This window comes from Phyllobates terribilis, unplaced genomic scaffold (genome assembly GCF_046119375.1).
Source record: "Phyllobates terribilis strain yellow unplaced genomic scaffold, ASM4611937v1 Scaffold_12__6_contigs__length_324123572, whole genome shotgun sequence".
Taxonomy (NCBI): Eukaryota; Metazoa; Chordata; class Amphibia; order Anura; family Dendrobatidae; genus Phyllobates; species Phyllobates terribilis.
The window spans coordinates 291180765-291199033 of NW_027362772.1; the positions used below are offsets into that span (position 1 = coordinate 291180765).

The 18269-nt window shown below is 47.6% G+C and overlaps 1 protein-coding gene across 1 annotated transcript; it reads left to right on the forward strand.

The window, feature by feature from the left end:
- Positions 1-495: 495 nt before the first annotated feature.
- Positions 496-18219, forward strand: BCO2 (beta-carotene oxygenase 2). Its single transcript, XM_073657169.1, has 12 exons — positions 496-629; positions 2358-2553; positions 3833-4041; positions 4249-4364; positions 4846-4948; positions 11788-11916; positions 12073-12233; positions 13966-14133; positions 14869-15000; positions 15342-15521; positions 17268-17378; positions 18016-18219. Exons 1-12 carry the CDS (start codon positions 587-589, stop codon positions 18133-18135), a joined length of 1668 nt encoding a protein of 555 aa, XP_073513270.1. The 5' UTR covers positions 496-586; the 3' UTR covers positions 18136-18219.
- Positions 18220-18269: the final 50 nt, after the last annotated feature.

Here is an 18269-nt window from a genome sequence, read left to right on the forward strand (position 1 = left end):
GTATTAATCCACAATCTGCTGCAAAATCCTTGTCAAAACTATCCGAACCGTGATACCCTAAAACCATGTTCACACCTGTTTCTGTTGCTTTTTTTCCCCAGGTCTTGCGAAAACACGGTAAAATCTGAGCGGTCTTACCAGATGGTCAGAAAACTGATACAAAAAAAGCTAATAGTAACACACAGTCTAAGTGTATAATCACACGGAGCTTTTTTCTTATGGGTTCTAGCAGAACATTTCGCAATACATACAACTATATAGTGTCATAGACACTTGCTATAATTATAATTCAAATAAAATTGAGAGTACAATATAAAACCCCTAATAAAAGCCGAGAACAGACGTACGGAAGCGGTATAACGCAGCACAGTGCATAAACCCGCAGCGATCACGCAGCGCAGAACCGCAATCCTACCCCATGAAGGGGTAGGCCGCGCTCTGCTTCTCTCAGCTCAGTGAGGGGCGTGTCCGGTAAACGCACGCCCATTCAATCCGCCAATCAGAAGGCAGGGTTGATTGACAGACGCAGGAGCCAGTGAGAAGAGCGCTTTGCTTTTGTGCCTCCGGACTCGGTCGCAGCTGCATAATGCGGGTGTTGCGCAGTAATAATCGGGCTCTGCGGGTGACAGGTAACTTGTGCTGCCACTAATGCAACCAGGACGTTTCTTTTGCTTCTTACACCCGCCTGCTCCGGTTATACGCTCACTCTCCGGGGTCATAAACAATCCCTGGAAGTGTATAGTGCTCTCTACAAGTCCAGCCCCCAGTGTTATAATAGCACCACGTACCTGCAACTGGATCTCCCGTGTCATTGCTTTACGGCCTTGCCCTTGAGCTGTGGGCACGGTGTCCTGCATAAGCCTTCCAAGTAGCGGTATTATTATTATGACCTTGTACACACAGCGCATTACTTACAAGCAGGTTTGTGTCACTGCGCTCCTCGTCACCCCCTCTGCTCCTCGTCACCCCTCCCCCCCTCGTCGTCACTCCTCCTCGTCACCCCCCCGCCCCTCGTCACCCCTCCCCCCCTCGTCGTCACCCCCCCGCCCCTCGTCACCCCTCCCCCCGCGTCGTCACCCCACCGCTCCTCGTCACCCCTCCCTGCCCCTCGTCACCCCACCCCGCCCCTCGTCACCCCCTCCGCTCATCGCCACCCCTCCCCGCTCCTCGTCACCCCTTCCCGCTCCTCGTCACCCCTGCTCGTCACCCCCCCGCTCCTCGTCACCCCCTCCGCTCATCGCCACCCCTCCTCGTCACCCCTCCCCGCCCCTCGTCACCCCTCCTCGTCACCCCCTCCGCTCATCGCCATCCCTCCCCACTCCTCGTCACCCATAAGGTAAATGCCATTAAGAGGTAAAAAAAAACAAAAACAGAATTGCTGGGGGGGTTTTTTTGGAGGGGGGGAGGGGTCAACCCACATCACCCCTGGAAAAAAAAAATTCAGTCCAAAAATTAATGCGCACCCTGAAAATACGACTATTAAAAAATGACAGCTCACCACACCGAAAACAAGCCCCATCCATCAAAAATTATTTTTTTTATAAAAAAGTTACGTTTCTGAAAATGTTTTCTTTATTTTTAATCACTAAAATGTTTTATATTGTACAAGTTTGGTATCGCCGAAATCACACAAGGAAGAAAAGATGGTGCCACTAGATATATGTCTGTGGGATCTGCCTGTCACATATCGAAAAGTAACCAATAGTAATTTGAAAAGAAAAAGAGGTTTACAAACACAGGGGTCTCCATTAATGTACAAAGATAAATATATGCTATAAGATGCTGGACGCGGGGAGGCTGTGGGGGGGGCTCTCGCCCTGGACCCGGGGAGGCTGTGGGGGGCTATCGCGCTGGACACTGGGAGGCTGTGGAGGGCTCTCGCGCCGCACACTGGGAGGCTGTGGGGGGCTCTTGCGCCGGACACTGGGAGGCTGTGGGGGGCTCTCGCGCCGGACACTAAGAGGCTGTGGGGGGCTCTCGCGCCGGACACTGGGAGGCTGTGGGGGGCTCTCGCGCCGGACACTGGGAGGCTGTGGGGGGCTCTCGCCCTGGACCCGGGGAGGCTGTGGGGGGCTCTCGCCCTGGACCCGGGGAGGCTGTGGGGGGCTCTCGCGCTGGACACTGTGAGGCTGTGGGGGGCTCTCGCGCTGGACACTGGGAGGCTGTGAGGGGATCTCGCGCTGGACACTGGGAGGCTGTGGGGGCTCTCATGCCGAACAGCCTATTGGTTCGGCCCTCCACAACAGTCACAGTCTCTCATGTGGCCCCTCGGGAAAATTAATTGCCCAACCCTGGATTTAGGTTATGGGGTATGTTTGTTCCACAATGTAACAATAAATCGTTCTCTATTATTCCAGTCCTATACAAGCTCTACCCAAGATGGAGGAGGAGCGTCTCCTCTCAGGCCGCGGTGGAATGTATCGCTCCTTTCTTCCAAACTGTGCAAGAAACCCCGCAGCCCGTACCGACCAAAGTCTCGGGGACCATCCCAGCATGGCTCAGAGGAAGTCTTCTGCGGAACGGCCCCGGCAGGTTCGAGTTTGGCCCTGACAAGTAAGAATATATTTTGGCTACTTTTGTATCAGCATTTCCACGATGAATGTTCTAATTGCTCCTCTCGCTCTTTCCCGAGGCAGCATCAGCTCGATCTCTCACTCACTCTATCTTCCAGTACCCTTGGTGTGGCCGAGCAGTTCAGAGCACCTTCCCACCGACTTAATTTCCGTTCATCTCTGTCATTCATTGGCTCCTGTGGGGTCAGAGCTGTCAATCAAGGAAAAGAAGAGCAGAGATAGATAAGAAAAGACAGGTATATGGGAAGTTGCAGTAAACTGTTCAGCCACATCAAGAGTGCACCGAGCACCTGTGCTTGGTTTGAACAGTCATTTTGTGCTGACAAACTCCTTTTAACATCTCTATAGGCCCCATTCCATAGACATAGTGTAAATCAGGCAGTATAATGCTTTTACAGTGAGCCATGTCTCCTATCATTCACTCTGAACAAAAGCTAAAATACATAAGGGTCGAACAAGATGGACTACCAGATAGTTACAGAAGTCTATGGAGAGGGAGGAGAAGAGTAAAAAAGACTCAGATCATGGTGCTGCTTTCAAGTAAGTGTTTTATCTGACACTAGGGCTGGATTCTCAGCTACACTGCTCAATATTGAATGCTCTTCATGTGGCTTTTCTCTTTAAAGTGTAGCTGAGAATCCAATACTATAATGTCCTCCATGCTGCTTCTTTATAGTAAGAGTTTACCTCAACCCAGTGCAGGATTCACATCTACACTGCTCAATATTGATGTATAATGTATTTAATGCAGCTTTTTAGAAAGAATTTCTCAACTGTGCTGGATTTGCATCTACACTGATCAGTACTGCTGTATAATATCGTCCATGCTGCATTTTTCTAGTAAATGTTTTTTTTTTTTTTATTGAACCCCAGTGCTGGATTCACAGCTACACTGCTCAGTGCTGCTGAATAATGTCATCCATGCTGCTACTGCTTCTGAAAATACAATACATAGAGGCAGGAGAGCAGGAATCCCTCATGTCTGTGTGCTGTGTATAGGAGACATTATAGCAGCTAGTCTCCACTCACTAGCTCAGAGACAACTGAAAATTATAGATAGAGACAGAAGAGAGGTAAAATGCAGGATACAAGTCCTATATTGGCCTGAAATAGTGTCATTCCTCATATACACACGACAGCTTATTCCGAACAGTCACCTAAAACGACAGGAATGTTTTATGCTCAAACGGAAGGACTCCTTTAACCCTTCATTGTTCCATCATTCAGCGCTCTCCAGACTCCATGTCCTTGTGTTTCAGGTACAATCACTGGTTTGACGGCATGGCCCTGATGCACAACTTCAAGATTGAGGACGGCTCGGTCACCTACATGAGCAAGTTCCTGCAAAGCGACTCATACACCAAGAATAAGAGCGCCAATCGCATCGTCCTCTCAGAGTTTGGCACCTTGGCGACGCCCGACCCCTGCAAGTCCCTGTACGATCGGTTTATTTCTAAGTTCAAAGTCGGTAAGTTCACAACTTCTCTCCGCTACAAGACGGAGGACACATTATATCGCCAGGAGCAGAATAAGCTTGGAAGTGGCAGCCGTGCTGGCAATGATGCCGCGGATTTACAGCAAAATGATGGCGTTACTGTTAGAAATAACACGGGATAAACCCGACCTCGTGTTGTGACTTTCTCAAGGTCTCATTTTTCCTTTATCTCTTCCTCAGCCTCAACAGATAACTGCAGTGTGAGCTATGTCCTGTATAAAGGAGACTTCTACGTCAGCACTGAAACCAATTACATGCGGAAGGTGGATCCCGAGACCCTGGACACCCGGGAGAAGGTGATGATCTCTGACAGTAATACCTTATTCCTTAAAGAGTAACCGACCTTTTTGTTTAATTAGGGCTGCGTTCACACATTGCATTTTTTTGCGGTGTTTTTTTTTAATGCAAATTAAAAGTTGCTTTTTATAGTACCAGCAAAAGCGCTGAGATTTTCTGAGAGTCTCATAAGCACCAACTATCATGTGCTAGCTCCGTAATGGCAACATCAGTGTTCACTGAAGGCAGACTTTACCCCAGAATTGAGAATGAAAGATCAGTCAGAATAAGAAGCGCACAGTCCTGCGGCTGAGAGAAGGTTGGTGTTTCAGTTTCCAGTAATATGTCAGATTGGCCCTCAGTAACCAAACTCCGTCCTGCTGCTCCTGGGCCCCGAGATCTGCCGTTACATGCACTACCACCATGTCACCATCAGGTGACGACAAAGGAAAGGTAAGTTGTCATCTAACCCGTTCTCCATGTGATTGTCGCTGTGCACAGGTCAACTGGAGCAAGTTCATCGCAGTGAACGGCGCCACAGCGCACCCCCACTATGACCCGGACGGCACCACGTACAACATGGGGAGCTCGTATGGAAAAGAGGGTGAGCGGTCCGGATCTTCATATGACACCGTATATACAGTGTGTATATTTGTGTGTGTAATATAATATTATGTAGATATACAAATACACGTGTGTGTATGTATATGTATATATATATATATATATATATATATAAATATCAGGAGGCAGCACTCCAAAAATATTATAGAAAAATGGACTTTAACCCCTTTACCCCCGAGGGTGGTTTGCACGTTAATGACCAGGCCAATTTTTACAATTCTGACCACTGTCACTTTATGAGGTAATTACTCTGGAACGCTTCAACGGATCCTCCTGATTCTGAGATTGTTTTTTCGTGACATATTGTACTTCATGATTGTGGTAAAATTTCTTCGATATCACTTGCGTTTATTTGTGAAAAAAACGGAAATTTGGCGAAAATTTTGAAAATTTTGCAATTTTCAAAATTTGAATTTTTATGCCCTTAAATCAGAGAGATATGTCACACAAAATAGTTAATAAATAACATTTCCCACATGTCTACTTTACATCAGCACAATTTTGGAACCCAAATTTTTTTTTGTTGGGAAGCTATAACAAATTGAATGGAAAATCGGCTCAAATTGTTAGCGGACACCATGTCGTGTTTGGAGAGCCCCTGTGTGCCTAAACATTGGAGCTCCCCTACAAGTGACCCCATTTTAGAAACTAGACCCCCCAAGGCACCTATCTAGATGCATAGTGAGCACTTGGAACCTCCAGGTGCTTCACAAATTAATCCTTAAAAATAAAAGTGTTTTTTTTTCCACTTTTTCATTTTTACGAATCAATTTGTGAAGCACCTGGGGGTTCCAAGTGCTCACTATACATCTAGATAGGTGCCTTGGGGGGTCTAGTTTCCAAAATGGGGTCACTTGTGGGGGAGCTCCAATGTTTAGGCACACAGGGGCTCTCCAAACGCAACATAGTGTCCGCTAACAATTTGAGCCGATTTTCCATTCAATTTGTTAGCGGACACTATGTCGCGTTTGGAGAGCCCCTGATGTGCCTAAACAGTGGAAACCCCCCACATGTGACCCCATTTTGGAAACTAGACCCCTCAAGGATTTTATCAAGGGGTATAGTGAACATTTTGAACCCAGAGGTACGACACAGCATTTGATAACATTAGGTCATGATATTGAATAAGTTGTCATTAGTCTTGAGCGCAAGTGCTCGCTACTTGAGTTTGCATCGGGTACTCAGGTATGCACCATGTACTGCGTGTGCTCGAGTGACATGCTCGAGTCTCTGCCCCGCATGTTTCACGGTTATTAGATACCCAAAAAAAAACATGCAGGGATCGCTCGTGCATGGCAGGCAATCCCCGCAAAGTTTTTTTGGCCGCGAAGCATATGGGGCGGAGACTCGAGCATGTCATTCAAATACCCACGATACTCAATGCATACCCGAGCACCCGATGCAAACTCAAGTAGCGAGCACTTGCGCTCAACACTAGTCGCCATATCGTCATCTTTTTTTCTTTTGAAAAAAAGCACAACCCTAACCCGAGAGTTTATTTTTTAAGCCGTTCCTCGTGTGGTATAAGTGATTAGATGACTTTATTCTTCGGGTCGGTGCGACTACAGCGATACCAGAATCATATGGGGTTTTTATGATTGACAGCTGTCACACACTAAAAGACGCATTTTTTGTAAAATCTAGTTTTTGCATCGCCATATTTTGAGAGCTATAATTTTTCCAGATTTTGGCAGACAGTCATGTGATGGCTTGTTTTTTGCGGGATGAGTTGACGTTTTTATTGGTGCCATTTTCAGGCACGTGACATTTTTTGATCGCTTTCTATTCAGATTTTTGGGAGGCAGAATAAACAAAAAGCAACAATTCAGGAATTTTTTTTTTTTTTTTAATTATTCTATTCCGCGTGTGGTAAAATTGATAAGGCAGCTTTACTCTTCGGGTCAGTACGTTTACAGCGGTACCACTTTTATATAGTTTTTCTATGTTTTGCACTTTTACATAATAAAAGCAATTTTATAGAAAAAATTATTTTTTAGCATCGCTTTATTAACTTTTTTATTTTTCGGCTGAAGGAGCGGTATGGCGGCTTTTTTGCGGGACGAGATGATGTTTTCAGCGGTACCATTTTTATTTATATTTGTTTTTTTGATCGCGTGTTATTCCATTTTTTGTTTGGCGGTATGGTAATAAAGCATTGTTTTTTGCTTAGTTTTTTATTTTTATTTTTTACCGTGTTCACTGAAGGGGTTAACTAGTGGGACAGTTTTATAGGTCAGGTCGTTCCGGACGCGGCGATACCAAATATGTGTACTTTTATTGTTTTTTTTTCATAATATTTATTGATGGGTACATTATATTTTTATTTTTGGTGGATTATTTTTTTTTTAAATATTTTTACAATATTTTTTTTTTTTTTTCACTTTATGACAGTTTTTTTTACTTTTTTACTTTGACCCACTATGGGACTTTCACTTTTTTTTCTCTGATCGCCTGCATGGCACAGGAATGGAGCACCATCCCTGTGCCATGCAGGCTGTCAGCGCTGGACAGGGAGAAGATAGTTTGGAAATGCACTGCGCATGTCCAAAAAATCTTCCTGCTGTCTGGTGACCCGGATGTTGTCATGACGACATCGGGTCGTCATGGCAACATCCAGGAAGCCGCGGCAGACAGTGCTGGAGGCCGGAAGAGGAGGTGAGTACACCGATCACCTCCCCTTAGCCACCGCAATGCTGCGATCGACTTCGGGTGTCAGCTGTGACAATCAGGGGGTTAATGAGCCCAAAGGCAACATTTCGGTTCACAGAACCTCTATATATATATATATATATATATATATATATATATATATATATATATATATATATATATATATATATATATATATATATACAGTGCCTACAAGTAGTATTCAACCCCCTGCAGATTTAGCTGGTTGACACATGCGGAATTAACTTGGCATTTTGACATTTGTACTGTAGATCAGCCTGGAAGTGGGAAATGCACTGCAGCAAATTTTTCTTTTGTTTTTTTTTTAAAACGTTAAAAGTTAATTCAGAGTGTCATTTATTATTCAACCCCTCAAGCCACAAGAATTCTGTTTGGTCCCCCTAAAGTATTAAGAAGTAGTTCAGGCACCAAGAATAATGAGCTTCACATGTGTGGATTAAAGATCTCTTTTGCCAGCCTTTTCTGACTATTTAAGACCCTCCCCAAACTTGTGAACAGCACTCAGACATGGTCAACATGGGAAAGACAAAGGAGCATTCCAAGGCCATCAGAGACAAGATCGTGGAGGGTCACAAGGCTGGCAAGGGGTACAAAACCCTTTCCAAGGAGTTGGGCCTACCTGTCTCCACTGTTGGGAGCATCATCCGTAAGTGGAAGGCTTATGGAACTACTGTTAGCCTTCCACGGCCAGGACAGCCTTTGAAAGTGTCCTCCCGTGCCGAGGCCAGGCTTGTCCGAAGAGTCAAGGCTAGCCCAAGGACAACAAGGAAGGAGCTCCGGGAAGATCTCATGGCAGTGGGGACATTGGTTTCAGTCAATACCATAAGTAACGTACTCCACCGCAATGGTCTCCGTTCCAGACGAGCCCGTAAGGTACCTTCTCTTTCAAAGCGTCATGTCAAGGCTCGTCTACAGTTTGCTCATGATCACTTGGAGGACTCTGAGACAGACTGGTTCAAGGTTCTATGGTCTGATGAGACCAAGATCGAGATCTTTGGTGCCAACCACACACGTGACGTTTGGAGACTGGATGGCACTGCATACGACCCCAAGAATACCATCCCTACAGTCAAGCATGGTGGTGGCAGGATCATGCTGTGGGGCTGTTTCTCTGCCAAGGGGCCTGGCCATCTGGTCCGCATCCATGGGAAGATGGATAGCACAGCCTACCTGGAGATTTTGGCCAAGAACCTCCGCTCCTCCATCAAGGATCTTAAGATGGGTCGTAATTTCATCTTCCAACAAGACAACGACCCAAAGCACACAGCCAAGAAAACCAAGGCCTGGTTCAATAGGGAAAAAGTCAAGGTGTTGGAGTGGCCTAGTCAGTCTCCTGACCTTAACCCAATTGAAAACTTGTGGAAGGAGCTCAAGAATAAAGTCCACATGAGACACCCAAAGAACCTAGATAACTTGGAGAAGATCTGCATGGAGGAGTGGGCCAAGATAACTCCACAGACCTGTGCCGGCCTGATCAGGTCTTATAAAAGACGATTATTAGCTGTAATTGCAAACAAGGGTTATTCCACAAAATATTAAACATAGGGGTTGAATAATAATTGACCCACACTTTTATGTTTAAAATTTAATAAAATTCAACTGAGCAACATAACTTTTTGGTTTGTAAGATTTATGCTTCTGTTCATAAAACCTACTCTCGTTTGCAGTTTGAAGGCTCTAACTTATTTGCATCTTATCAAACCAGCTAAATCTGCAGGGGGTTGAATACTACTTGTAGGCACTGTATATATATATATATACAAAAAAAGACCCACATATTGTATACAAAGCGGAATAAGGGGCCGGTAAAACAATGCCGGGCTCAAACAACAAGATATCGTAAAGGAGAAACATGAATATTTATGCCATAAAATAGATTTTATTAGAAAATAAGAGGTAAAAGGTTGCGCCCCAACGCGCGTTACTCCTGGGAGCACAAAGGGCTTTCTCAAGAGACCTCTGTAGCCCTCGGTGACACCCTGCCCTACCTCTTGGGCCCCCTCATGTTTTGTGGTAAGTCTCTATGGGTATTATTCATTATATCTTACTCAGATATAGTAACTCATACACATATATGTTTACCTGTGTCATCCATATTGGATATATTGGGGACCCTTGTGTATGGACATGGTGTCGCTTGACCTCATCCATTTTTCCCATGTCTTGTTATTTCTATGTACTTTACACTATTGTCATTTTAATAAGAATATTTTCTAAAAAAAATCTATTTTATGCCATAAATTCTTATGTTTCTCCTTTATGATAACATGCTTATATATGCACAAAATATACTGCTGTGTATAAGTATATGTTTATTTGTATATCTGCATAATATATATATACTGCTCAAAAAAATAAAGGGAACACTCAAATAACACATCCTAGACCTGAATGAATGAAATATTCTCATTGAATACTTTGTTCTGTACAAAGTTGAATGTGCTGACAACAAAATCACACAAAAATCATCAATGGAAATCAAATTTATTAACCAATGGAGGCCTGGATTTGGAGTCACTCCCAAAATTAAAGTAGAATAACACACTACAGGCTGATCCAACTTTGATGTAATGTCCTTAAAACAAGTCAAAATGAGGCTCAGTATTGTGTGTGGCCTCCACGTGCCTGTATGACCTCCCTACAACGCCTGGGCATGCTCCTGATGAGGTTGCGGATGGTCTCCTGTGGGATCTCCTCCCAGACCTGGACTAAAGCATCCACCAACTCCTGGACAGTCTGTGGTGCAACATGACGTTGGTGGATGGAGCGAGACATGATGTCCCAGATGTGCTCAATCGGATTCAGGTCTGGGGAACGGGCGGGCCAGTCCATAGCTTCAAAGCCTTCATCTTGCAGGAACTGCTGACACACTCCAGCCACATGAGGTCTGGTATTGTCCTGCATTAGGAGGAACCTAGGGCCAACCGCACCAGCATATGGTCTCACAAGGGGTCTGAGGATCTCATCTCGGTACCTAATGGCAGTCAGGCTACCTCTGGCGAGCACATGGAGGGCTGTGCGGCCCTCCAAGGAAATACCACCCCACACCATTACTGACCCACTGCCAAACCGGTCATGCTGAAGGATGTTGCAGGCTGCAGATCGCTCTCCACGGCGTCTCCAGACTCTGTCACGTCTCACGTGCTCAGTGTGAACCTGCTTTCATCTGTGAAGAGCACAGGGCGCCAGTGGTGACTTTGCCAATCCTGGTGTTCTGTGGCAAGTGCCAATCGTCCTGCTCGGTGTTGGGCTGTGAGCACAACCCCCATCTGTGTACGTGGGGCCCTCATACCACCCTCATGGAGTCGGTTTCTAACTGTTTGTGCAAACACATGCACATTTGTGGCCTGCTGGAGGTCATTTTGCAGGGCTCTGGCAGTGCTCCTCCTGTTCCTCCTTGCACAAAGACGGAGGTAGCGGTCCTGCTGCTGGGTTGTTGCCCTTCTACGGCCCCCTCCACGTCTCCTGGTGTACTGGCCTGTCTCCTGGTAGCGCCTCCAGCCTCTGGACACTACGCTGACAGACACAGCAAACCTTCTTGCCACAGCTCGCATTGATGTGCCATCCTGGATGAGCTGCACTACCTGAGCAACTTCTGTGGGTTGTAGAGTCCGTCTCATGCTACCACGAGTGTGAAAGCACAACCAACATTCAAAAGTGACCAAAACATCAGCCAGAAAGCATTGGTACTGAGATGTGGTCTGTGGTCCCCACCTGCAGAACCACTCCTTTATTGAGTGTGTCTTGATAATTGCCAATAATTTCCATCTATTATCTATTCCATTTGCACAACAGCATGTGAAATTGATTGTCAATCAGGGTTGCTTCCTAAGTGGACAGTTTGATTTCACAGAAGTTTTATTTACTTGGAGTTATATTCTGTTGTTATATGTATGTGTATACATACATACACACACTGTACAAAATGTCTCTCATTGTACCCGAACCCGTGGAGAACCTACTATTTCCGTACAGGTGACGCTCTTGGTAGGATCTGACGACAGCGCTTCACAGTCCCAGTGCAGGGGAGATCCCGGTGGATCGTCCTGGGTGGAAGGCGGACATGTCTGGCATCTGCCTCCTCCTGTGCCACAATGAAACCTGCACTAGTTTTATTTTTCTTTACAGGAACTCGTTACAACATTATTCGGGTTCCTCCTGAGAAGTTGAGCACAGCGGAGACACTAGAAGGGGCGCAGATTGTCTGCTCCATAGAACCGGAGGAGAAAATGAAACCTGCGTACTACCACAGCTTTGGTAAGAAAACCCCCATCATCTGCCATACATCGTTATAAGATGCTCGGCTCGGACTTTGCTCGGCTCGGACCTTTCCCGGCTCGTGTTTGTTTGAGTCTTGGCCTGTGTCACCGCCATATAACAGACATAAATCCGACATTTCTCTCTCTTCCCCAGGTATGAGTGAGAATTACGTGGTGTTTGTGGAGCAGCCCCTGAGACTGAACATAATGAGATTACTAATGGGGCAGATCCGGGGGAAGGCCATGTCGCAGAGCCTGAGCTGGGAGCCGCAGCTAAACACAGTCTTCCACGTGATCAGTAAACACAGCGGAGAGGTGCGGAGCAATCACCACCCGTCGGCTTCACGTTTAGGCCATGCAGTGGATGTTGGATTAACCCTTTTCAGCCAGAAGGGCTGACAGCACTGTTGCGGGGATCCCGGTCCACCATTGGTTCTGGGGAACCCGCCTGTGACACTACAGGAGAAGGAAAGCGTTACTTAAATCATTGGTCTGTCCATGCATGTAATGCACAAGCCTGCTGCTCCCTCCACAGATAAGACCCTATACACATCACAGTGGCCTCCATTACACACGTATGTCCACTGGTGCCCCCAGTGTCCTACATAGACATTTATATTGCTGTATGTTTCCGGGGGTGAAGGGTTGATTGATGACCACACATTACTTTTCCTAGAGTGGCTGGTGGTCCCCAGGAGAGGAGAACAGTCTTTTACTCATTGCCCTCAGTCCAGAGCCGGATGTCCTATCCCTGGCAGATATGGCGCCTTCTCCCCATCCTGGTTGTGGTTTCTCATCGGTCACTTGTCCCCAAAGGTGTTGCAGTCTTTGGACAGACATTGGGGGTCAGAAAGTGTCTGGTCCCTGTCTGGGGAAGCTGCAGTGACGTCAATGTCGATATTTAGGTATATACATCACTGGGACATCCCAGGGGCAGGACGAATGAGATTCGGGGCCTGGATGATACAGGTGTGATGGTTACAGAGGAGAGCAGATGTCTTCTGTGGTGGGAGGTGGATATGGACATCACATCACCACTATACACTTATACTTTGCAGCTTTTTGTGAGAGTTATACGCAGGGATCCCTCCTGTCATATTCCTCTGACCTGACTGATAAACAAGGTTCAATATGAGAGACCCCTCTAGTATCTCAACCCCCTAACTGGGTGGTACAAAGTATGTAATTATGCTGTACCCATAGGATAAGGGATCATGTACTGATCGCTGAGGGCTCCTACTGTGGGGACTCCCATCATTCCCAAGAATATAGGCCTGCTGACCAAGCACACCTCCGCTGCATTCTTTCTCTATGGGACTAGGTGAGCACCACGATCTCTGACAGCCTCTTAGACAAGGAATGGATCAGGGGGTTCTCATGCTCGACCTCCGCTCTTGGGGACTAGGCTTTCCAATATTCAGGAATTAATCCCCAATCTACTAACGTCTATGTTTAATACAACCCTTCCCGCCTTTAGGCACGCACAGCTCTACCCTCCCGCCTTCAGGAGCGCACGGCTCCTCTACCATCCTGTCTTCAGAAGCGCACGGCTCCTCTACCCTCGCGCCTTCAGAGGCGCACGGCTCCTCTACCCTCGCGCCTTCAGGAGCGCACGGCTCCTCTGCCTCCTGGCTTCCTTCATGCTCCTGAATATCGACAGTTCGCATTGGCAGCATGGCCTTCGCTTGCCTTCATTGCTGCCATATGAGGCCGCTTTGCTTCTGGAGAAGCCTACACACTTTATATCAGAGAGCCTGTAAGCGCTGTACTCATAGCCTAGGAGATCGGCCACTGCTGACAGCCTTCCGAGGTGGCCGGTAATCTACTTAGCGAGCAGTAAACTTGTTTTGCCATTTTACCCATTTAACAAGACGAGACCTTCGCTTAAGTGACAGCACCACATCCATGCGGCTCAGCGCCATAATGTCCTATGAAGGTTTTGTCTTTCCTTCTCCAGGAATCTGATCTTGTTTCAGATGTTTCTTTATTGCACCGTTGATGGTTGTATCATAGGTCATGGGCCATTTTCTTTTTATCTTTTCTTCAGAAACATTCAGCCACTTTCCACACTAAAGCCTTTGTCACATTTCATCAAATCAACGCCTACGAGGACCAGGGCTGCATTGTGCTCGACCTCTGCTGCCAGGATGACGGCTCAGCCATGGCCACCTACCAGCTGGAAAACCTGCGCAAATCTGGGGATGAGCTGAATAAGGTAACGATGGAGCAAAGAGGCCGTCGGGGCGGTGCGGTCTGACCACACGGGACATTGCGGAGAAGAAGCAGCCGACAATATTTTATGGTCATATAGGAGTGAGAAATCTAACGGCCAAGATAAATCCCTCTCACTGGGGAGAGATGTGCAGAAAAGACCACCTAGATCAGGAGTCAGGAGCCTGCAGATGCTGTGAAACCACAACTCCCATCACGGACAGCCGGCATGCTGAGAGTTGTAGTTGTACACCAGCTGTGGTGTCGCAGGTTGCTGACCCCTCATCTAGGGAATATGGAGAGGGAAACGTCATAGCTTGAGGGTGAAAACATTAAGAGCTGGGATCATAAAGGCATCAATAAGTGGGGGGGGGGGGTAGGGTCCGAGAACTGAGACCCTCACTAATGTCAAGATCAGGGCTCAGAGCTTTGAATGGAGCGAAGCAGCAAACAGAGAACCATTCAAATGAGCCCCTTTTTCAGGATTGTGGGGGTCCGAACTATCCCATGGATAGACGATAACTTGTTTTTATGGTCTAAACCCCTTAAAAATTCAACAGGGACCAGAACTAACGACGTCGGTTAATATGAGGGGACTGATTGTCCGCAAGGTCAGGAGACTAATGGATGAGACGTTATCCCCCCTGGTAGGGATGATGTCCTGCGGTGGCCGCTGTTGTATGTACGGCCATTGTTACATTTTATGTGTGAGCATCTTTTAACATTTTCTTCCTCGCAGCTCTTGGGACAGATGGCGAAGCCGTACCCGCGCAGGTTCGTTCTCCCTCTGGACGACCGAGTCAAAGACGATTTGGCCATCAAGCCCTTAGACTACTCATCTGCTACAGCCTCGAAGAAAAGCAATGGGAAGGTGAGTGAGTCGTCGATTGCCGGATGCTTCTTTTTATCTTGGCACGTGATGGCAGCAGCGGTCACATGAATGATGGATTTCACCGTAAATGTGGGAAAGGGAGGCGAGATTTGTTCACAACTGTGGCTTTAGTTTATCCGTCTGGAGAAAATCCACAAAGGAAATGCAGCATCACATTGCAATGCAAAGGGTGGATCATGTGCAAGTGGGCATGGTATTTGCAGCAGATATTTCCCTTGGGGATGTGTCCTAATCATAGTAGTGGATGAGATCTGCCGGATCTGGTGACTCAACTGCAAGAAAATCCACAACTATTGACAGCGATTTTATCCCTTCCGCAGATATGGTGCACTCACGAGAACCTCCATGACCACACGCTGGACTCGTGTGGGATCGAATTCCCACAGATAAATTACGCTAAATACAACACAAAGAAATACCGCTTCTTCTACGGCTGCGGCTTCCAGCACCTGGTGGGGGATTCCTTACTTAAAATGGATGTGGAGACGAAGAAAGCCAAGGTGATGACAATGAGTTGGATGTAGCGGCGTCACGGCTGCTCCTTCCCAGGTTTGATGAAAGAAGTTCCCATCTGACATTTGTTGGATGCCGCCAGGACTCGCATGTATTCTGAGAACGGGGCCAGACACGCTGTCAGGAGCGGAGACGCGGTGCACATCTCCACTAATCTCTGAGAGCTTCCGTAGAGGAGGATGGAGAAAGCCGCGGATGTGCAGACACCTCACCATTCCTGATAACAAGTATCTGCTCCCGCTCTCAAGATAGATGTGGTCCTTGCATCCATGGTGTACCCTAGCTATGTGCCAGACATGGGTTGGATGCAACAAACACTTTACTTGGATTTGTATTGGGTTGGTCATTTCTGAACCGGGCATATTCTGCATATGTGACCAGTGTTTCCTTAATAAACGTTTCGTTTATTACCTGTCTTGTGGAAAGGAGCAGGCTGCAGGAACTGCCACTGAATCCTGGAATGGGGGTCCTGAGCCCCCACATTCCTCCTCAGCGGGGCAGCGGTTGTGCAATCCTGGTGCAGCTTCATTCAGAGGCAATATGGCTGATGTACGATCCCAAGCGCTGTACTCGCACTTTGCATGTATCAATTGGGATAAAGTTTCAGCAATCAGACAATTATCACACATCCCAACTGTTGTGGGAGAAGCCCCGGACAGCGGATCTGTCACCAGGTTTGCAGAGGACAAACTGCATGATTATTAAATAGATTTCTTAGACCTCATGAGTCTAGTGTTCTTGCAGTGAAAATCCATGTAAGAATAACTGTATAATACTTTCACAAAGTTTAAACTCAAATATCCACCCACTTCATCTGATTGACAGCTCCTCAGTGCCCCTCCTCCCGGCTGCAGCTCCTTAGTGCCCCTCCTCCCGGCTGCAGCTCCTCAGTGCCCCTTTTGCCTGCGGCAGCTCACTCAGTGCTCCTCTTCAGTGCCCCTCTTGCAGCTCCTCAATGCCCCTCCTGCCTGCTGCAGCTCCTCGGTGCCCCTCCTGCCTGCTGCAACTCCTCAGTCCCCCTCCTGCAGCTCCTCAGTGCCCTTCCTGCTGTGGTTGGAGCTCCTCAGTGCCCCTCCTGCCTGCTGGAGCTCCTCAGTGCCCCTCCTGCAGCTCCTCGGTGCCCCTTCTACTGGCTGCAGCTTCTCAGTGCCCCTCCTGCTGGCTGCAGCTCCTCAGTGCCCCTCCTGCTTGTTGCAGCTCCTCAGTGCCCCTCCTGCTGGCTGCAGCTCCTCAGTGCCCCTCCTGCTTGCTGCCGCTCCTCAGTGCTGCTGGCTGGAGCTCCTCAGTGCCCCTCCTGCCAGCTGTAGCTCCTCAATGCCCCTCCTGCAGCTCCTCAGTGCCCCTCCTGCTGGCTGCAGCTCCTCAGTGCCCCTCCTGCTGGCTGCAGCTCCTCAGTTCCCCTCCTGCTGGCTGCAGCTTCTCAGTGCCCCTCCTGCTTGCTGCCGCTCCTCAGTGCCCCCCTTGCAGCTCCTCAGTGCCCCTCCTGCTGGCTGCAGCTCCTCAGTGCCCCTCCTGCTGGCTGCAGCTCCTCAGTGCCCCTCCTGCTGGCTGCAGCTCCTCAGTGCCCCTCCTGCTGGCTGCAGCTCCTCAGTGCCCCTCCTGCTGGCTGCAGCTCCTCAGTGCCCCTCCTGCTGGCTGCAGCTCCTCAGTGCCCCTCCTGCTGGCAGTTATATATGACCATCTATCACTTAATAATAAACCTTTTGACCTTTATTATATATTGAATTTTTCAGGTGTGGAAGGAGGACGGGTTTTATCCCTCTGAACCGATATTTGTGCCTTATCCAAATTCTGTTGAGGAGGACGATGGTGTCGTTCTTTCCGCTGTTCTTACGCCTCATCAGGTACAGGATTGGGATGTAGCGTCTCCTTTCCCCTGCTTCCCGGCAGTCTTTGCGCTGTCCCATCTCCAATGCGTTACCCCTGCAGCCAATCACTGAATTTAGAAGTGATTCAGAGGTAAATGGCACAAGACTGCGGAGGTCAGTGATTGGCTGGTGTTGGAGATGAGAAGCCGCCACAGCCAGCGCTGATGCGGCAGACGGTGCAGCAGGTAAATCTACGGTATAGTGCGCAATTTTTGTGATTTTTATAGTCTTGTGTTATAAATGAAATCTTTAAAGGGGTTAGCTTATCTGATTTTGAAAACCCAAACTGTGCTTTACTGTCCCTTCCCGGGTCCATTGACCACTGTTCCTTGCATCTTTATTGTCTTAAGCGCTGACGTCACGTCAAGTCAACAGCTGAGCAGATCGTGCCGTCAACTTGGGAACTGCCGTCAACTTGGGAACTGTTCACTGAGCTCAGTGATTGGCTGCAGAGCTGTCAACATGACTTCAGCGCTGCAGTCAATAACACACTGGGAACAGCGGTGGAGGCTCAGCACTGGACCCAGGGAAGGGGAGTAAAGTACAGTTTTTGCCAGTGTTTCCCAAAACCCAAAAAATCCCTTTATTTATTTTTTTTCCTTTTTTGTTTTAGGATAGAAACATCTTCCTCCTAATTTTGGACGCCAAAGATTTTACTGAAATTGCCCGAGCGGAGGCGCCGGTACAGATCCCATACGGGTTTCATGGTGTCTTTGTGCCTCACAGGACCTAAAATCTGGAGAAAAGGAACTTGTAAAGTGCCTGATCCTGTGTACCACTAATCACTGCTGCCATTAATACTGTGAATTGAACAGAACGGGGGTCTCATGTCAGTTTATTGTGGTGACTGCACTTCTGGGTGTTAAA